The sequence below is a fragment of the Pangasianodon hypophthalmus genome, chromosome 5, assembly GCF_027358585.1.
Source record: "Pangasianodon hypophthalmus isolate fPanHyp1 chromosome 5, fPanHyp1.pri, whole genome shotgun sequence".
NCBI classification, from domain to species: Eukaryota; Metazoa; Chordata; class Actinopteri; order Siluriformes; family Pangasiidae; genus Pangasianodon; species Pangasianodon hypophthalmus.
In genome coordinates, this window is record NC_069714.1 from 29,114,968 (window position 1) to 29,137,819 (window position 22,852).

At 37.7% G+C, this 22,852-nt stretch overlaps 1 protein-coding gene across 1 annotated transcript in view; it reads left to right on the top strand.

The window, feature by feature from the left end:
• vwc2l (von Willebrand factor C domain containing 2 like) overlaps window positions 1-20,557 on the top strand; it is a 60,476-nt gene extending 39,919 nt beyond the window's left edge. The window contains exon 4 of the mRNA XM_053234541.1: window positions 8,487-20,557. Coding sequence (XP_053090516.1) covers window positions 8,487-8,635 — 149 coding nt within the window. The 3' untranslated portion in view covers window positions 8,636-20,557. The remainder of the gene's footprint in view (window positions 1-8,486) is intronic.
• Window positions 20,558-22,852: the final 2,295 nt, after the last annotated feature.

Sequence of the window (22,852 nt, forward strand, 5' to 3'; positions counted from 1 at the left end):
AATTTAATCTGCGCCTGTTTTGGGTTTGTCCAGGTTCAGCATTGAATTTATTTGTGATGTCACACTCCACAATAGTGATTAATGACTCATATGTATGTAGACATATGAAATATGGGCTTTAAGAATTTGCAATTTTTCCTAAGAATTATTTTTACCTAGCCTATTAGGTTCAAATGTTATAATTTTATTGTGTCAGCTGTATACGGTGTTTTACGATCAAAAATTGCTTTAGTTGTGCTGTCCATTTATCTCTGTATCAGTGTTACTGTGGAGAGGTGTGTATCGTTTGCCCAGCAGGCAGATCATTTTCCCATCACCCTGCTCACCAGCAGCTAAACACAGAGTCACGATACTCTACACACAGAAACCCAACAGTGTCCTGACTAATCTTATATCAGAATTGCGCCGATAAAATAATTCCTCTGTTTATACTGATTGAGTCATTCAAGTCTATTTCCATTCCTCCAGCAGAATGGAACACCAGTGTACTGCAAGAAAGGGTTAAATCGTCCAACTCAATAACTATCACGATAGTTTGAATCGAATGGTGATTCCTAATAAAATCCTCAATTGTCCTAAGCCAAGAGGTATTAAAGTAAAGTTAAATATAGGCAGTTAATGTTAGAAACTGAACTTGCTTTTTCAAATTAGATGGAGTTCATGCCTTCTAGGGAAGCAAACGAGACGCCTTGTTTTATGTATGAGTCTTTGCTTATTGAAACATTTTATTGAGGCAGGGCCAGAGATGCTCATCCTTAAGTTCAACACTCAGTCTAGTGGATTCTCCAGCTAGTGCGAACTACATTCTGTAGCAAGAGAAGGTCACAGCAGATGACGAATTGGCACAGTGCTTTTTTTGCATTGATGAATAAGATTGAATGCTAAATGCATTGACGTATAGAAGAAGAGAACTTTGCAATTTGTAACGAGTACTACAAGTACTGTCTACAAAGTATTCAATCTCAATAATACTCAACTACGTATAAATATTCCAAAATAATACTTAAGTATAGTAACGAAGAACCATTACTCATGTATTTATACTCCTGACTCAGAGAGAGTGAGAAGTGAACTTTCTGGAAAAAATCACTGCACCATTGGATATGCATTGCTTTTTAAAGAGCGATTTGTCCTTAAGTGCAGCTCTAAATGTTCCTTGAAAGTGTAGCGTCATAAATAGTGAATTTATATTAGGCTGAAAGGACAGTGAATGCGCTCCAGACCTCAGCCGTTTCACTGGATTTTAAACAAGTGGCTAATGGTTTCTGTAAGCAATATGAGGGGAAAAAAAAAAGAAATAATGCAATTTATCATGTTTGGCCAAAAAAAAAATTTCCCCTTCCTTGAGACTAATTACCAGGCAAAGTCACGGCAAGTTTACAGAAAAAGTGCAGCAGAAGAATAATGCTAAAAAGTTGGAGTCAAGGCCTAGTGGACATCCTCTGGTTTTTCTACAACACACACACACACACACGCGCGTACAGCACACGGTGTAACTCATTTCCAAAAAAAAAACAGACACACACGTCTATGACATGCACATGATAACTTTTTTTAATATACCAATGATCTGGAAGACAGCCTCCATCTGTTACTGATTTAAAAAAAACTGCTAAAAATATATTTTTTTCACTTCAACATTTAACTTTCATTCTTTGCTTTACTTTTACACACGTTACTTTTACACAATTTTTATTTTTATTTCAACATTTTTTACTTTTAACATTTTGATGTTTTATTATTAACATTTTTACTATTTTTTTTATTTTTTACTATGTTTCCTTCTTTATTTATTTATTTTTTTATTTCACACTGTAAAGCACATTGAGTTGCATGTTAAAACAAAAACATGCTATGTAAATAATTTATAAATTATTATTACTGTTATTATTATATCAGTGTTACTGCACCTTATCCATTGATGGACAGGGTAGAGGGGTGCCAATACTTTCTACAGCGCAACACATGGACTGCAGTCAGCATCTGTACACCTATAAAGTGACATATATGGCTGATGGACCTTATAAACAGGCCAATGAGTGTCTAAGAACTCAAGTAATAAGAATTATCCAGGATATAATGAATCCTTAAGGAATAAAACTCTCCGTGTCGTGCTGTTATAGGAAAATAATCAATGACATGGTGGTGTGATGAAGCAGAGTTACTGTTACTAGTGCAGAATTGATTATTTTCCTATAACAGCACATCATGGAGTGTTTTATTCCTCTTCCAACACAGCAATTTAAATTTTTCATTAGTTAAAGATTATGCTGTACTTTTTATTAGTGCTATCAAAATGAACACGATTATTTTGAAATATTTAACTTGTTCTAAAAAATTAACGCAATTAACGCAGCTGCGTTTTGTTTACTTCCTGTGACGGTTGACCTATGACCTATGACCTGTGACTTTGGATGACGTGTGTGCCGCCAAACTGAACCATCTTGGCTAAAGATGGATATGGATAAGGACAAGGAAGGAGTTTTAGGCGGAACGATTCACTTTAAAAAGTTGGATCTTTGGAGAAAACAAAAGTAATGTGCCCAGTTTGCAAAGCCGCATTTAATTACCACAGCAGTAATTTGTCTTTAACATATCACCTCAAAGCAACACACCCTACCGAAACGATCTCTACGGGGCCTCAGAAGTCTATAATAAAGAAGTGCGGTAGTCGTGGGCGAATAATGAAACCTGTAAGTGAGAAAGTAACTAATGCTTTGACTAACTGGATACTTTTAATAACGTAGTAGAAGACGATGGACTGAGAGAAATCATGGAACACATTTTTTATTGTTAAATTTCATTTATATTAGTGCATATAAAAATGATTGCCTTCTAAGCTCATTTTACTGGCCTTATAGCTTTGAAATTCAACTAGCACTTTAACATAGAGGCCTGGGTTTGGTTATTATTTCTGTTAATGCATATAAGAAATATGCCTTTCAAGCTGACAGTCAGTTTTGAGCGCTTTGATGGTTTTACTGGAAATCTGTTGTTCGCAGGAGAGAATCTGTGTTCCAAGTTAAAAAAAAAAAAAAGATGCTACTAAACAATAGTATTTGAATTTAAATATACTTCCTATCTATTGATTCTACAATAATTCTGTGATCTTACATTTAAATATCCATTATTACGAGCTTCAGTCTTAAGTAGGAAAAAAAAAGTGATTAATCGCAATTAATCACAACAAATTATGCGATTAATTAGTTAATTTTTTTAATCAATTGACAGCCCTACTTTTTATCTGTTCATAGTTACATTGAATGTTGTGAAATGTGTTAAACAAGTTAGTTCCTGTTATAACGTGTTGTTAGAGAAAAATCATAAACATATGGATGGTAAGACTATCTCCGCTTCATCACACCACACCATTGTTGATTATTTTCTTATAACAGCACAACACAGAGTGTTGTGGATCCACACAGTGTGGATCAGATTAGATCAGACACCTGATATCTGATTGTGTCCTGATATCAGGCTTTTTGAAATAATACAGTGATAATAATAATAATAATAATAATAATAATAATAATAATAATAATAATAATAATAACAATACACACTCGGTATTGCTTTGGCGAAGCCAGCTGTGACTGTGCATTCTTTTGCAATGCAGATTCACTTTAGAAGATCGTTTATTAGCAATTAAAATGATACATTAACAATGAATCTATTAATGAAGTCAAATTATTCTCATTCATTAAGCACTGATGTCTGTAGATCAATAGGCCCAGTTATGCAGATGAAGGCTCACAGTTATGTATTTTACTCTACTAATAATGTGAATCTAATACTTTGGAGATTTGCAGTGGCTTGAAAGATTGTTAGCGTAATTTTGCATTTAAACCACAGCCTAGTATGCTAATATGTTAATATGCTAATGTTTTTTTTTTTTCTTACACGGAGGATGCATATTAATCAGAGACATTGACTATCCCAAAGTCTGAATATAGGATAAAATTATGAATGGGATAGAATTAGGATACAATTACAAACTTAAAGTTTCTCCAGAAGTGTAGCAGGTAAGTGCTTGGTCAGCTTATTCTTCAAACTATGGACATGTTTTCTTATCCAGAGTGACTTACAGAAGTGCTTTGAAGTCTCTATCAATAAAGACATCCTGATACTGGTTCACTAGGTCACAGACTAAGAATATCAGTCTAAAAACCTCTGTGGGGAGGTAATAGAGTAAGAAAAGCTCACAGACAGCACCATTTTTTTTAAATTAAAGTGCTAATTTAAGTACTTCAAGAAGACATAGGTCTTTAGTCGACATTTAGTCGACTGCCAGTGACTCAGCTGTTTGGACGTCTAGGGGAAGTTCATTCCAGCACCTAGGCACCAGAACAGAGAAGAGTCTTGATGCATGACTTCCTTGTATCCTAAGAGATGGTGGGACCAGTCCAGCAGTGCAGTGCAGGGTGTGATAAGTGTTTTGAGATAAGTAGGAGCTGGTCCATTTCTGGCTTTGTATGCAAGCATCAGTGTTTTAAATCTGATGCGGGCAGCTACAGGAAGCCAGAGGAGGGAGCGTAGCAATGGGGCGGTGTGAGAGAACATAGGAAGGTTGAACACCAATCATGCAGCTGCATTCTGGATCAGTTGCAGCGGTCGAATGGCGCTCAGAGGCAGACCTGTCAGGAGCGAGGTGCAGAAGTCCAGTCTCAAAAAGACAAGGGACTGAACAAGCACCTGAGTGGCCTGTGTGGATAGAAATAGACAAATCCTTCTGATGTTGTAAAGGAGAAGTCGACGTGAGCGTGTCAGATTAGCAGCGTGAGAGGAGAAGGACAGTTGATTGTCCATGGTTACCCCAAGGTGAGATCTGAGAATTGTCCAGGGAGATCATAAGATCCTGACATGGGGATGAATCACCTAATTACAACCAGCAATGGATCGGCTATATTCTAGACTCCTTTTAGATTTATTTCAACGCACACTGTCTTCTCGTTCATATCATAAAATTAGTCTTTTTTATTTTTTCAATATTATATTATTTTTCTGTTACATGGCTTTACATTTGACAGCAAAGAAAAGTGACAGTCTTTTCAAGGCTGTTTTTTTTCGCAAAATAAAAGATATAAATCATTATCCTGATTTCTGTTTCTGTATAGAGCTGTGTTCAATGTATCTGGCAAATTTTTACAAAGTTTCTAAATAAAATCCTAAAATTAACCTCTAATATTAGCTGCATCGTGTAACAGCCTAAGCCGTGTAAATTTTGTAAATGGCAAGAATGTTGCTATATTTCCTTCAGAAATGCTTATTTTCTATCATTTTGGTCATCAACATTAAATATTTTAGATCTGAATGTTAACAATTTTTACAAATTTAAACAATTACAAACACATTGGAAGAATTTTTTTCCAGGTATTTTTTTTCCATAATGTTTTACCATTTTTCCCACTCATGGTATTCCTATACAAGCGCAACTTAATTTAGAAAATTTTGAAAAAGTCAAAAATCATAAGACATGCAAAGTAATAAAAAGTAAACTAAAGAATCTGGATATGTTTTTAGATAGTTTAGACATGAAAGGATTAAAGTTGCTTTTGAAAAACCTCGTCTCGGACGCTTCTACTCAAGAAAAATCTCAGAGAAGTGAACTACACACAAGTGATTTTAATAATCTGAATGCAGAGCTCAGAAAATCAAATTAAGTTAGTGCACAACCCGACTCTGAATACCAGGAACTTTCCCTGTGAAATACTGGCCTAACTTTTGGTCTTAGGTTCATCTATCTATCTATCTATCTATCCATCTATCCATCTATCTGTCTACCTACCTACCTACCTACCCACCATAGATCACAGTGTTTTTGACCAAAATTTCATTTCCTTAAAAGAATACGTTCCAGATGAGAGGTGAAATTAAACCAGACTGGACTGCACATCTATCTATCCAGTCTTCCTGTCAGACCCTGAAGCCGTGATTAGTCTGAGCTCACAGCTGAGCACTTACTTTAACATAGCCATTAAAAATCACCTTTTTTTAAATAACAGATGATCTCTGTGATCTGTAATCAGTTTTATTCTCTACACACACCTTCTCATGCTGTATGCAACCTGCAAAGTTCCACGGCTTTTAAGAAAGTAAAATCCCCCATCAACTGACGTTACTGCTTTAACTGTGAAAACTTGCCGCAAACCACTAATGTCATCAAGCGCAGACCGTTTAGAGCTTCAGAGCCGAGCAGTAATGAATTACACTGAACTGTAGATGAAAGACCTTGAACGCAAGCATGCTGTATCATAAACACGGCCTTCTGTCATATACATACATACATGTATACATATATATATATACACAGTGCTCTTATGGTGAAGGTCATTCCATGACCGTGGTGATTTAGCCCTTGTAAAACATTTAAAAATTATAATTTTTTATATCATTTTTCAACATTGAATCTAAGGAAAATGTGTTCAAGCAACAATATCTCATATTTGCAAGGTTTCTTTGCTGACAACAAGGATGAAAGTAGCATTGCATTAGCAAATATGAAAAATGTGGCAAACTAGCATCCATGCTAATGGCAATAACTTCAAGGACTTTCTCATTTTCAACTTACAATGTACTGAAATGTCAGAATAGTCTATCTGAAAAAGGAAAAAGGAAAGTTTCCCAAACACAACGCAAGGCCATGAGCGCATTTAAGTTCCCTCCGTGTAATAAATATAAACTAGCAACGTTTTGACATACAAGCTTTCTGGACAACCGACAGACGCACACACACACCTACACACACACACCCATTTCCACCATCTCCATATCTCCAGATATACACACCACTCATCATCATTATCATCATCTCCACCAACCAATCATCATCAGCCACATCACAACACTAAATACAGAGGTGAAATAGCAAGTGTATGTTGCTGAGCACTGAAGGCTCTTCCAAAGAAAAAGAGCTTTTCATTTTGTTTTTTTTTTCCATTTCTTAAGAGGAAAAGAAAAGGCAGGAGATGAAGGAAGCCTTGAAGAAGCAACGTGGACGTGATGTATGAGAACAAATTCATATCTGACAAATTCAGCCCTGTTCCAACAAATGTGAAATCCAAACGTAGATTAAAAAGTCGACAGATCACATTTCAGTACTTCAACACAGATAACTTTTTCATTTGATTTAAAAATAGACCGCAGATGTCCGCTGGGAGGGCGACTCCGACTCCGACTCTTCTTCTCTCTACCGCCCAAACACACGTCTGAGATTTTAAAATGCTAATAACCCCAAGTCAGTAGATTGTTCATGTAAAAGCTGCAGGACTAAATGCACCCAGGACGCACTGAAAACTGATTATACCTGCTGAGTCTAATTGGTCTGAAGGTGTTGATTAATTTTCTAGAACAGCAGCTCTGACAGTTGTGTAGCTGCAAATCACACATTTATATTAACTCGCTCATTTTAATATGTTAATTTTATCATAAGTGGATTAAATATGTAAGCAATAAAACACTCAGTGTCATATTGTTAAAGGAAAATAATCAGTGATAGCCTGGTGTGATGAAGCGGAGTTAGTTAGCACTCTGAAGTTGATTCTTTTCCTATAACAGCACATTCTGGAGTGTTTTATTCATATATACTTACACTACAGCAATTTGCCAATGTTTTATTTATTAATAAATGATGTGTCGTACTTTTTATCTGTTTATGGTTACATTTAATGCTGAGACAAGATCGTTTTGTTTACACGTACTGTATGTTTGTTCCTTCCCCAGCCTTTCTTTTTCTCTCGCTTGAAATTTGAAGTTAATAAGACAAAAAAAAAAAAAAAGTGCAGCTTGTCATGTTAGCAAGAAACCACAAAGCATAAACTCCTCATGGCATAAAACTCAAAGTTGCAGATTGTTACAAAGTGCTGACACTGGAGACTCCTTCCATAAATGTTAAAGAAACATCTCCTCATATGAACAGATATGAATCTGTTTATATGGAGCATCCATCGTATGTCATTGTAAGTGGTTACTATAGAAACGATAACGTATTAGAACGAGTGCATTAATATAAACAGCTGCACTGCTGTAAGAGCTGCTGATACAGAAAATTAATCAACACCTTCTGACCAATCACAATCCAGCATTCAGCAGTGTATAATAAGCGCTGTTATAGGTGGATGTGCGTAGGGTAGACTATAGTTTTTTTGTACTGAGAGAGTGTAAGAGTGTGTGAGAGAGACAGGGCTGAGTTTATACCACATTAGAATTCAAAGCATTTGTGCGATGAATGTACAGAGAGAAAGAAAGAGAGAGAGAGAGAGAGAGAGGGAGAGAGGGAGAGAGATAGAGAGAGAGCACTCAACAGAGAGATGAAAAACAAGCCCGTCAGTGCGTGCCCGTGAAATGGATCTGTGCGTCTGTTCCGACTTCAAACCTCCCCTGGGTGTCTCGAGTCACTCCGCCATCTCGTCCAAAATAAAAGTCCTCCTGAGAGCTCTGTCTCATTACTGTCTCTCTTTCTCTCTCTCTTTCTCTCTCCCACGCGACAGGTCCGAATTGCTACGCCGGAACGACGATCATCCCGGCCGGCATTGAAGTGAAAGTGGACGACTGCACCATCTGCCGCTGCCACAGTGGGGACTGGTGGAAGCCGGCGCAGTGTCTGAGGCGCGAGTGTCTCAACGGACAGACTTCATAAAAACTCTTACGAGTAAAAGAGAGTGATAGAAACGTGATTGACAGCAGCACCCAGACATGGGGCCCGCCCACCTCGAGGACAGGGAGGGAGGGACTGACCGGCACGAGCACAATACGGCTGGCTGAAGTGAGGCTGCTGAGAGACACACACACTCACACACTTTACACCTCGGAAGTGTTGGAGTGGCGGAAAACATCAAAAGACACTGATATTTTTTTCTAATGGCTTCATTGTAGGTTTATTTCTCATGTATGCTGCTCAAACACAGAGTTTATATATTTCATGATTTGGAGAGGGATGATATTTATTTATTCAATGCAGTTTGGTGTGTATTGGGACTGGATACGAGTGCATTTCAACTGTCTTGAGACTTGAGGGTGGCTTTATCTTTATTGCATCCAGATGAATGGGGTTTGAAACTTAAAGCCAGCTGTACACTGTGCGATTCTGCTGGAAAAAGGAATTCGTTGATCGTGAGTCGAGATCGGTGGTCTTTCTTGCAGTGTGAGAAATTTTCGATTAAAATCTCGGAGTTTGATCGCTGCTACGACGCTCGTCTAAAATCCACCAATAGGAGGACGGAATAGGATGACGCCAGACTCACAGGATAGCTACAGATACGGAGGTGGCGATGCCGAAACGTAAACAAAATATGCTAACGGATGGAAAAAATATCCTCCTAAAAATATCCTCAAGCTCACTTTTTCAGCACGAGCTGATTTCTAGATCGCACCAATTCCCGACGTTACGCAGAATGTAGTTATTTTGTTTAAAGGCAGGATCTTCATCGTATAATCTGACAAGTTATCGCACATCGTCTGTTATAGAAAATGAAGATTTTATTGAGATCTCGTACAAGTGTGTGTGAGAAGTAATCATTTTAAAAGACCGCTGAAATCGCACAGTCTAAACCGGGCTTTAGTGCCACTGTGGTACTGTCCGGCTCAGACACAGCACCACATCGCCAAATATCAGTTAGAGCGCTGCTCTGATGTTCTGCTGTCTGTAATTCTGTCAGCGTTATTTCATTTCTTTCTTTCTGAACAAGCGAGGCTTGTGTGAAGAGCTGGTACTGAGCTTTATCGCTAAACATCTCTGATTAATCCTGAAACGCTGAGCTGTAGGTGGAGGAATAAACCAAGAAAGGAGTGTCATAGGTGCTACGCTGTAAACTAGTTAAGTAATTAGTCTCATTAAATTACACACCTTATGATTGTAACTGTATACATTATTATTATTATTATTATTATTATTATTATTATTATTCTTATTAACTCGATTATTGAGAAAGACACCCATAATGGTGGATCCAACTTTGATCTCAGTCCGTAGGTGAGCAATTTGATTGGCAAGGAAAATCTGGAGGGCGGGACATAGGGTTGGTCGATATGACAAAAATATCACATCATGATACTTCAAGACATTTCTGCGATACATGATATGCATCATGATATACAGCCTAGGTTTCATAAGAAACTGACAGCAAAACATTTGTGCTGCATTTTTTTTTTTTAAATTAATTAATATTTTTATTTGTCACCTACAAAAATAATTTAACACTGAAAACACTGAAACTATTTCTATTTTATCTATTTCTTTTTTATTTTAAAAGTTATCAAAAATATCATGATAGCCACAATATCTGGGAAAAGTGTATTGCGACAGGATATATATATCATGATATCGATATTATGTTGTCATATTGCCCAGCCCTAGTGAGATATTAATATCGCAACAAATCTCATGAAGAGCTGTTGTACGTGAATAAAGTGGAGTTTTCAATCAACACAGATGTTAGCAAATGTAAACGCGTCAGCAAATGATGTTATAGCGTTATATCAAATTTTATAATCTCCTTAAAATGTTTATGTATTGGAAGTGACATACATTTATATACAGACACAAGAGTGGTTAACAATCCAGCCGCCATCTTGAATTCCATTTTCACTGTTGGTTAGTTTGAGCTGCAGTGCAGTCTGGGATACGCTTGATGAGTCACACGTGCATCATGTCCCAACGTCTTCATGTCCCACTCTTTCAAGTTCTCATGAAATGATTGCGTACGCTGATGCGTTTCCTTCTGAAAGTGCCGTCAACACACTGACGTTCACACGAGCAGCCAGTAGCGTTTGAGTTACGCTACACTTCCGTCCAATCTAAACAAACCTGACAGAAGCTTAGAGAGCTCGCTGAATACAGAGGCCAGAGGAGAGATTAGCGAGAGCCTTTAACCGATTCCTACTGACGGAGAAGTCTTAATGTTGTGTAAAGATGGAATTGCGTCTGTAGAAGTGATATATTTCAGCACTAGAGTTTGTAAAAAAGTGTCTGAAAAGCATCTGTTGTACAAATTCCACCTTCTTTAAAACAAATGAATCCTATCCATTTTTTTTTGTGATTGGAAAAGTGAATATTTTGTGAGAAGACACACACCAAAAACACACACTGACTAATGAGCTAATGAGCTCCTACTTTAGAGCAAGACACACCCCCAGGGGCGGGACATATACATACGGTTCTAGAGAGCATTTAGTTGGACGATCATGAAGTTCTACCTAGATATGTATCATCAAAAGTTCTTTATCATTTTCCCAGAAGGGATGAACTATCACTTCCTATGAACGATAAATGACAATATCTCTATAACTATTTTTTTTTTTTTTACATACAGTATTAATGTCTGTAACACTAACCAACAGGTACGAAAAGCTCTGAAAAACACTTTACTGTTGAATGGGAACTAAACAGAGGCTGCGAGAACAGAGAATTGAGGAAAGTTGGAAGAAATGCACGATGAGAAATAATGAGCCAATCATTTCAATTTTTTCTCTGTCCATCATTGTAGCTAATTTGCATAAAATTGAGAATGTCCCAGTTGTTGTCTGGTGCTTTGCTGCCATGTTGCTTGGTGTTGAGCAGAATCACAAGTCTATGATACAAAATTACATTAAAAAATGGTCACTTAAAATAACGTGTTCATAACATAATGCCGGGGTTTTCTGTTTTCATATTTACTTTAGCATTTAGCAGACGTCCTTATCCGGAGCATCTTAACTATAGAGGAGACTTTAGTCTCCATCGAAAAACATTTTCATGCTAGCACAAATAAATCAGGGTTTAAAGGTGCTTTTACATCTATTGGTCCATTTGTCCAGTTGGAATCAGAGCTAAATTGTCACTTTTGGTTCGTTTGCTATTTAGTTTGATTAGTTTTCACACCGAAAATACGAACCTAAATGCAAAATAACTCTGTCTGAGGTGTGTGTAGGGCTGAAAAAGTTCTCGTAATATCCACTGGTCAGAAATACAGCAATGTAAACGAATTTAAGATAAAAAAATGTAAACAAATTTTTACCAAGTGCATATAGGAATCACAAAAATCACCCAAGCACACAGAACACGGAGCTGGCGCTAAATAAATGATTAGATCATTTTTAAAAATAACTAGCTTTGCACGTAGACTTGATGTTTGTTTAGTCGATCGAAATCTCCAGAACACATGGGATTTCTGCAGCGCTACAGCTCAGTGCTTTGGCTCAGTTTTAAAAGAAGAAACGCTGCAACCGAAAACACAACGCATGTTTGATTCACTTCCTAGAGTTGAGTCGATTCAGAGTCGAATCACTTCCACACTGAGTTCACTTGGAAGCAGACTGAGACCAGCTCGCTCAGACGCTCTCGAACCCGAGTGTGATTGGAAAACACACCAGTGTGATTGGAAAACAAACCGATTCAACACAGCGTATGAGAACAAACCCTGAGAATATCATAAAGCTAGAACCCTGTTAGAGTGGCAAGAACGAAAACAGAGTACTATCCAACTGAATTTTCTTCTTCTTTTGTAGATTTAGTGCTCATGTTAGTGTTTAGTGATGATTTTCATTCCAGGAGCTGCACGTGGTAATTATTTGATGAAGATGAGTTGATTAAACTTTTGATGTGGTTGGAATGAAAACCTGCAGCTACTCCAGATCTTTGCGGATGATACTGTAATCTTGTTGCACGGGCTGAGTTCTGACAATGACAGTTACTCTAGACTTCTTTCCTTATTCCTATTAAAAGGTTTGGTTCATTGTTACAGACCTGGCTATGCCATTATAGTGTGTAGAATGCATTTTATTTTATGGTTCATTTAGTCCAATGACAAGTGGGCCGGACCATAAACCAATAACACATAAACAACTTCTCTAAAACATTTATCTGAAAGGTACATTCTGAATGCAATAACAACCAATTAAACACACACACACACACACACACACATATATATATACGCAAGTATTTGAACAGTGACACGGTTTTCGTAATTTTGCCTCTGTACACCACGACAACGGATTTGAAATGAAGCAATCAAGACTTTCAGCTTTAATTCAAGGGGTTTAACAAACATATTGCATTAACCGTTTAGGAATTACAACCATTTTTTACAGAGTTCCTCCATTTTCACAGACTCGGATGCAAATCCTTTGCAGTCAATGACTGCCTGAAGTCTGGAACCCACAGACACCATCAAATGCTGTTTCCTCCCTTGAGATGATTTGCCAGGCCTTTTTACTGCAGCCGCCTTCAGTTGTTGCTTGTTTGTGGGTCTTTCTGCCTTCAGTTTTGTCTTCAGTAAGTGAAAAGCAGCTCTATTTGGTTGAGGTCATCGGACATTTAAGAACATTTCATTTCTTTGCCTTAAGAAGCTTTTGGGGTGCATATTGGGTCATTATCCATCTGTACTGTGGAGAGCCATCCTATCAGTTTTGCAGCATTTTATTGAATCTGAGCAGAAAGTATAGCTCTATATAGTTCAGAATTCATCCTGCAACTTCTATCAGCAGTCACATTATCAATAAACACCAGTGACCCAGTTCCATTGGCAGCCATGCATGCCCATGCCATAACACTTCCTCCACAATTTTTGACAGATGATGTGGTATGCTTTGGATCATGAGCCCTTCCTTTCCTTCTCCATACTTTTCTCGTCCCATCATTCTTGTAATCTTGCATCAGAACTGGTCAGGCTTTTTTAGAGGTTTTTTATTTATTTATTTTTAGCAAAGTCTAATCTGGCCTTTCTGTTCTTGAGTGTTACCAGTGGTTTGCATCTTGGGGTAAACCATCTGTATTTACATTCATGAAGGTGTCTCTTGATTGTAGACTTTGACAAAGATAGGCCTAATTCCTCCAGAGTGTTCTTGACTTGGCTAGATGTTGCGAAAGGGTTTTTCTTCAACAAGGAAGGAATTCTGCAATCATCCACTTTAGTTGTCTTCTGTGGTCTTCCAGGCCTTTTGGTGTTGCTGAGCTCACCAGTGCATTACTTCTTTTTAAGAATGTACCAAATTGTTGATTTGGCCACTCCTAAAGTTTCTGCTATCTCTCTGATAGGTCCATTTTGTTTTCTTAGTCTAATGATGACCTTCACTTGCATCAACACCTCTTTGGACCGCATAATGAGAGTTCCCTCTATTCCCTCTAACTAAATGAACAGCTACCAGATGCAAATTCAACACTTAGAATCAACTCCAGAGCTTTATCTCCTTAATTTGTCATGAAATATCTAGGTAAGAGGCCACAGCTGGCCATGAAACTGCTTATCACTCAATTGTCCAATTACTTTGAGTCTGTGAAAATGGAGGGACTCTGTAAAAAATGGCTGTAATTCCTAAACAGTTAATGTAATATATTTGTTAAGCCACTTGAATTAAAGCTGAAAGTCTACACTTCAACATCTTGATTGCTTCATTTCAAATGATTAAGGCTAACAATTTATCCAGCTAATCTAGTGACCAATTAGCCGTTAGGTCTTATATACACAATGTAAAGACAGTGGAAAGCGGAGAGAACCATTGAGAAAAGACACTTAGACTTTTCCTATGGTGTATAAACCTCCATATTGGGTCATGAACTCAGTAGAAATATTTTGCCTTCTGAAGTGTAGATCATGTAGAATCTTCTTGTTGGCCCAGATCTGGACCTTTATCAGGCTGTATGTTTGACCTCCCTGGTCTTTACAATCTCCAAATTTAACTTTCTATCTCGGGATTCATTGTATTTACCTTTAGAAGATCAGCTTAAGGGAAATGGGAAGAAGGTATTAACAGCCTGTTAGCAAAAATATGCTGTTGGTGAGATGAGGCTGAGCTGCTCGTGTTCTGAACGTGTTTGGTAATTGGAATTAAGCCTATTAAGTCGACAGTGGCCCAAAAGAATCCCAAAGAGGAAATAAATCTCTACTGTACCTTTATGGAAGCCTCCAGGCTGGGATGTCATGTGGCTGTGGCACAAAAGCAGAATTAAGTGAAGAAGATGCTTTAGTGTTTGAAAATTTTCACAATTTTCACCCATAAAAAGTTGCCAGCATTAACTCTATTCTGTTTGAAACATCCTTGTTTTGCTTCCCCTGGTACCACATGAACAAATGTATTCTCCGAGACCAACAGCTTGAACTCATACAAGCAATTAGCACCCCCAAAACTGTCTGCAGTAATTCCCCTTAATCAGAGCGTATTCGGTGATAAATTAGCCGTCCTCGTTCTCAGCGGTGCGGCCCAGCGGGCACAGAGCTGACACAAAAGCAGGAATCTGCATACACCCGCTGCTTCAGAGCCACTTCGTTTCATCCTTCACACACACACACACACTGCAGACACACCACAATTCCTAGTCTACCGAAGGCTATGTCTCAAATCAACCCCTAATTCTGAACAATTAGTGAATTAGCGTGACTGATTAGCTCATACAGGAGATTTGATTGGTGGAATTTTGAGACACGTACGGTTCAAACACTCAGTACATCCATACAAATTGTAAGAGCATATGAAAATTTGGATCCCGGGTCTCATTTTTGGTGCTGAATAGAAATGAATTTATTCATAATTTTTTTTCTAGGAGAATTTATGCAAGAAATGTGGTGTTTATGAAAATCCAGTTAGCTGGGGAAAATGTTTGTATCCTGCGTTTTGCTCCTGAGTTTGTTTAATTTATCTATAAGGAGACTCAATAATGTGACCTTGGACTGATCATCTTCAAATCGTATAACTGTCGATGAGTTCTTCCGAATTTATATACAGATGACTCTGTCAAGTTTAAATCAATTATTTATTTCAGTTACACACATCAAAGTAGTGAAACTTGGTCTTTTCATATTAATGACTTAAAAGAAATCAACCCAAAACAAATCAATAAATTAAGAAGAAGAAACCTTGCCATTCAATTAGGATAAAAGTAATGGCACCCTATAAAAGGAGGAATTGTTAGTGTGTATCTATGATAGCTGATGCACTGCAGTGGCTGAGCTGCATTACTGGAAGATTTAGTGCACACTGCACTTAGGAGGTGCTCTTTCACCGTTTAGTTGTCGTTTTGTCATTTTGAGCTCTCTTTGCCTTTTGTGGAGTTGTGTGAATTTTGTGTAAATCAGCTATGCCATAAAAGCACTTGGTAACTAATGGGTGAATGATTTATCAACACGTGAGCATGAAGTCAATCAGCGAAACATTTGTAAATCTGGAGGGAATTTTTAGTTCGGGTTGACCTACGAAAATTTACACACAACATTACACAAAAAAGATTGATCAATGAGACCCACTGAGTATAAACTACTGTAGCTAATGACTACACTAGCTAGCAATCGGCCATTAAGTCCTTTATACTAAAGATGTAAACAGAGAATGATAGGAAACCAGACAGAACCACTGAGAATATAAAACTATTCTCAAATGGTGGCGAATTACTAAGAAAACACACAATATGACTAAAATTACACTTTAAGTATTACACTGAAATTGTGTGGTGTCTGTATCTAACCTCTGTATCAAGAAAGTTTTGAAGCACTCGATTTCGATAGCATATTTCAAACAGCAAATACTGTATGTTAGCAATAGACCTTACAGATGCTAGCTGTTTATAATGTCAAAATTTATAACGTGTATAAACTGCTTATGTACTGGAGGGTACTTCCATTTATCTACAAAGTCCAGAATGGTTAATTACCCAAGTCACCTCATTTTTAGCCAAAGTAACTTACAAGTGAGACAGAATATGACTGAGCAGTTAAAGGTTAAGAGGCTTGCTGAAGGATCTAACTGAGACTGGTGAGGGATTTGAACTCACAACCTTCCAATCAGCAGCCTTAACCACTGAGCCACCATTTCCTCTGGATGTTATTACACAACAAACATCTCTGAGGGTTTGCTTTTCAGGAAGCGTTCAAGTGGAACCCATTTAGGAAGCGTGAAAGCCTACCTTTCCAAACACTCTGTGAAGAACCAGAGAGCTGCTCACTACATAACACACAGAACGTAACTTCTGAGAGCTCACATGTTGATTCACTGAACCACCTAAAGCACCCGAGCCAAATAAAAAGTCAACTCCCAGGACAATACGATGGATTTTCCAATTCGGCTTGCCTCTAAATATCTGCATACAATCCATCGACTCGAGTCTTTATTTAGAATAAGCTTTCTTATAGATTTTCTCCAGCCAGCCTTCACAGAACCATCTCCCAGCTCTCTTCCTTAGATGATAAATTACGAATCATTAATTTGAACATGCCATCCACCCGGCCCATGCGATTTATCACAGGTATTTCTTACCCACAGAGAAATCATCCCAGTTAACCTTTAAGACCCCGGTCCTCAGCACTGATGGATGAACTGTGCAATGAACGATCCATTGGGGTTGGTAATGAGATGAAAATGGATTCAGTAGTGTGACCCCTAGAGAAGGGGTTGGAAATTTCCGTGCATTTCGCCTGGTCGGATACTTGTATGTTTTCTATTTGGATTCAATTTCAAGTTCAGTGTGAAATCAATGCCAGAGTTCAGTCATTAGTTGCAGTTAATGACTTTCTGACATGATTAGAGAAAAAAATGAATAGGGAATATCTCTTGCTGAAGAATTTTTAATCTTTTTATGCATTGATACTGTTTTTTTCAGGCCAGCTACAAGTACAAGTACGAGTTTTTTGGTACTTGTAGATACTGAAACTATAATGAAATGAGTAACTTAGTATTAATTGGACAATATTTAATGTTTAATTAAATGAAAAGTATACACAAATACGTTATTAGACTTGTTCTTTATAATGTTAGCAAGTTGACTTGACATGAAGTCCATTAGCTAGCTACATTAGTTAGCTTGGATCAGGTGGAGAGCAGCTTTTCTTTCACTTTGAGTACTTTGAGCAATTTTTTATTGCCATCTGAATCTCTCGTTGTCAATGACCGATAGCGGCTCATCGTCAAGAACAACATACTGGATAAGATCTGTTATTTTTTCTCACCAAGCATCATCTGTAGCCATTTTTTTTTCTCTTGAGTGTCGAACACATGACTGAGATTTCTGTTTAAGATGTTTTCACTTCTATTGTAATTAGATGCTGTAGTTCTTCCTCTTGTTATTTTTAGAGAGCACAGTTATGCAGTCTGCTTTGCTTTAATTGTTATCATTAATTGTGAAATACCTTCAGATCTCTGTCATTTCATGTTGTCTGTTCATTAGAGCGACAACATACATTAAACTTATGCCACATTGTATACCCAATACCACTACTGATATCGAAGCATCCCTATTTATTCGTATTAGTATACTCCAGTATTTAATGTTGTCCATTTCAGGCCATTGGGAAACTAAAGCCACCATGTGGTCATGTTTTATTCCTAGAACCTTAATCGCAAATCCAAATCCCCAGGTGAAGCTCTGATGATGCTCAACTAATCTTGACTATTCTTAAACGTGGCCAAAATCAGTGCATTAAAGCTGAGAGTTTTTCGGAGCAGTGATCATAATCCCGGCTCTGTGCAGGCTTTAAAGCTGGTCCTCCGTCCCAGTCTGATGAAACCCAATGCACATTTTGTGTTAGCCGTGTTCTAGCACACAAGAATCTTTCTAAAGGTAACTTTTCAGTTGAACTACGTGTGTTGAAACTAAAATCCAAACGTGTGCAGTTCCAGGCTGGGTTTAGATACGAGGGATAAAAGTCCTGCTGAGTCATTCCTTCACAAAGCCCAGTGAGGGTTTTTTTTGTACCATTATTTCTTCCCCAATTCCCAAATTCTTATCTGATACACCGAATTTTGCTGTAGTAATCAAAGTTTACATTACTGGTGAGAGTCTTAGCATCACTGGAACTCACTTGGATAACACTTTATTTGAAAAACTTCATCATAAGACTGATATAACCATGTCATGACAGCATTAAGTAATCTAATGTCATGTCGTCACTCCAGGTAACCCTACCATCCAGCCTCAAAGTGACCGGTGAGCGTTCATTTTCTAAGTACGTGCGTGACACAGAGATTTTCTCAATTCTATGCAAATTAGGCAAGACGCTGTACAGAAGTGACAAATCCAAACGATTGGCTCGAACAATTCCTCGGACCAATCCTATGATGCTTGAGGTCCGAGCTTTCTTCAGTTCCCCCACTCAAAACTTTATTTCCTACCTGCAAATTGTTTTGCTTGATGCACAAGAATGGAGGAAAAGCTTAAAACTTAAACTTAAAATCTTATCTTGTCATGTACGACCTCTAATTAAATGTGTATAGAGACATTACCAAGAAAAATAAAGCTTGGAAGGAAGTAGCAGAGATCGTTGGTGCCTTGTATGCAGCTAGTACAGTTAGCTCGCTTTGCTAAACTAATCTGAAAACGAAGCTAGGAGGAAGCCGAGCACGGAACATGTAAAACATGCAAACAACCAATTTTCACACTGAGTAGTGCGTTAGTTAATTTGTGTTTAACTAGTTAGCTTTATAAATATATATAGTTACTACTGATTTTCAATGAAACTTTCAATGAAAAAAAAAAAAAAAAAAGCTGGACAGGCCACGCCCACAAGCGACAAACTATAAGTGTGACTATAGGGTAAGAGACATGAAAGCTCATATAATGTTAAGATGCTAATTTTTGCTAACATACAGTTTATCAAAACTGTCGCAACATTTCGCAGCACAAGTAGAGGAAATACTCACCTCTGATTGGCTGACATATTTAGCTATATGTTAATCTTTCTCTCTAGTTTATATATTTTATAGCAGAACAGTCATAAGATAATATATTTCATACTATAAATCTACCGGGACAATACTCATTTCTGATTGGCTGTCAGTTGTGGTTTTTTTTTTTAATTATTATAATTAAATGACAACAATTACGATGTGCCGCATTCTAACCTTTGCTAAATATACTTTAGCTACGATGTATACAAGAACTGTCATAGCCTTTTATACCATGAATACAGAGTTCATTTTATTCTGTCAAGCAACGACGGTTTATGTTACATGCTAATTTTTGCTACTTTAGTTAGCGTAACGTGAATGCAGAATATAGTCGTTTCTGATTGGCTGCCTGGCGATTGGATGCGTCATAAAGCTTTAATCTATCCTAAATTGTGTATTAATACTAATCATATGCAAAAAATAGCATGTAACGTAAGCTATCGTGACAATTCCCGAGAATGTTAACATGACGCTGGTATGTTATGACATGTTTACGATGTGTTTATGACACCCACATGTATGTTCTGTATGATTTATTTATTAATGTAATTGTTAAAGTGGAGTATTTTTTTCTTCCATCTAATTCTGCCTTCAAAGGCATTAAATGGCGCAGAACTTTGGGAACACCGTCTTTTAGATTGTAACGTCGTTCATACGTCATACATCATTTTACGTTGTTTTTTGACCTCCGCTGTGTGAAACGTGAAAGCTCGGAGAAGAAGCATCAACATCCATCTTCAGTTTTTTTCCGACAATCATTAAGGAAACGGCAGCCAAGGACTTTCAGAAGGAAGCCAATTTTGTTTGTTTTGTTTTTTTAACGCTCCTCATTTGGTGCTTCATTCTGACATCTACGCGAAGATGGATTTTTGCATCCACAAATAGTCTAGATTGTTGTGAACATGGTGTGTGTGTGTGTGTGTGTGTGTGTGTGTGTGTGTGTGTGTGTGTGTGTGTGTGTTTCCGGTCTCCCTCATCATCCAATGCTGAGTTTTTGTAAAAGTGAACCGCAGCCCTTTTTCTCGAGACACCAACTAACTGTAGCTGGAAGAAGAAGAAGAAAAAAAGGGGGGAAAAAAAGAAAATTGTTCTTTTTTTTCTGAACAAAACTGTTATATAAATTTGTGCCTGAAAACTGAGAAATGGTATCTATTATTCTGGAAACATACTGTTAAACAAGCAGCTTTTATTACACACGGGGCACTGAGGGTCATTCTTATAGCAAACGATCATTTCCTCTAGCTATCATTTAATATAGTAATGTTTATTATTCCAGACAGATGTTGTTACTATACTCTGTACATTCACAAGCAGATGAAGATATTTAAGTGAAACGGAAAAGAGACCAGAAGTGTTTGGCTCGTATTTGTCACGAACACTTGTGTGTTTTTTTTTTTTTCACGAAGCCCGAGGTGCCCTTCATTGCGTACAGGCGTACAAATGTAAATATCCAAACGTACAGTGTGTATCCTGAGGTTAAAACAGAGGGAAAGATGTGTATTATTTATGGAGACAAAAATTATTTTGTTAAATAGACTGAAAAAGTGGTATCCAGAAAAAAAAATAAGTGTGTGCGCGTGGTGATTTATTCCTGGTGGTGTTTGTTTGGGAAGCAGATCACACCTGATGATGCCTGAACACTCACACACACACACACACACACACACAGATGGTGATAACAGCTTTGAGCACAGATACTGCAAATATTGTCAGCATTGCTTCTCTCTCTCTCACACACACACACACACACACACACACACACACACACACACACACACACACACAGTCTCTGCAGAACTGAACACGGAAATGCAATCTCTGGAATTTTTGGCTGAGAGCATCTAAGGATTAACACTCCATGTATCATGCTGTTATAGAAAAATAATCAACAACAGGGAGCCGAGTTACTGTTCCCAGTTTATTATTTTCCAATAACAGCGCTTCCTGAAGTGTTTTATTCCTCTTACACTACAACAACATGTCAAGGATTTCAGATAATGTTTATCCGTCTATAGTTACTTTTAATGTCTATGAAACAAGAGCAGTTCCTTTTCTCACTTACGTTATAGCAGCTAGAAACAGTCGTTCTCTCACCAGCATGTCTTTTATTCTCTCTTTTAAAGTTTAAAGTCAAAAAGATGCAACTTGTCATGATACTGAGAAAAGTGTAAACTCTTCTGTCCTGAAGATGGAGAAAAAAATTTCCGACTGTTATACAAAAGCGCTGACACTGGAGACTCCTTCCATAAATGTTAAACATCTCCTTAGAGAAAACTTCACCATATTGATGATTATACATTTTTCTTTGTTAAATAACAGGACATTTTAAATCAGTATGTTATTATTAGTCTTAGATTGTGTCGAGCGTCCAACATGCAAGTCCCTGTGAACGCTGTTACCATGGAAACGAAAACGTGTTGCTAATATAAACCTGCTGTTATATACAATCAGAATGTAGAATTAAAAAACGCAGTGGTATAATCAACATTTCATGCATCATTTAACCCCTTAAACTCTCAGCTTATTGTTTAGTTATTTATCTTCAAGCACTTTGTTCAGTAACCAATAAAGATAAGCATTATTTTTTCCATACTTCCGGAATTCGGTACGTTTGGTGACGTGTGAAAGCAGAAAGACGTTTAATACCTTCACTGTTGATGCTGTGAGCAGCCATGTTGATTTGACGTCACTTGCTGAACTCTGGGTTGACGAGGCCAGTCATAGTAGGAATTCCAACAGGAGGGGGCGTTTTCTTTAGTTTTTCCTAGTCACCTGTGATTATAACACAGCCCCGCCCCCAAAACAAGCCCAGAATCAGTTCTGAGTGTGGACTCGAGTATTCAGACCAACACACTAAGCTGAAGAACCTGATCCTGGCTCTCAAACCTTTTACAGTTGAACAGCATATTTAGCCGAATAAATAAGGTGCTCACACAAGCCAACGAATGAAGTGTTAACTGAGCTTAATAACATTCCGAGAAAATGGAGAGCCGTGGAGCACAGGGCCGGAACGTCGAGAACAGTATTAAGGCAATTCCACAAGCACAAGAAGTGGCATGTTGACTGAGTGAGCTGAAGTTGCCTGCCTTTGCAAAGTGAGTAAAGTTTCTAGCATGAGGTGTTGAAAACACAGCTGTTCCTCTCCCTCTCTCTCTCTCTCTCTCTCTCTCTCTTTCCATCATCCCACGGACTCGCCTCCTATTAATCAGACCTCTGAAACCTGGTG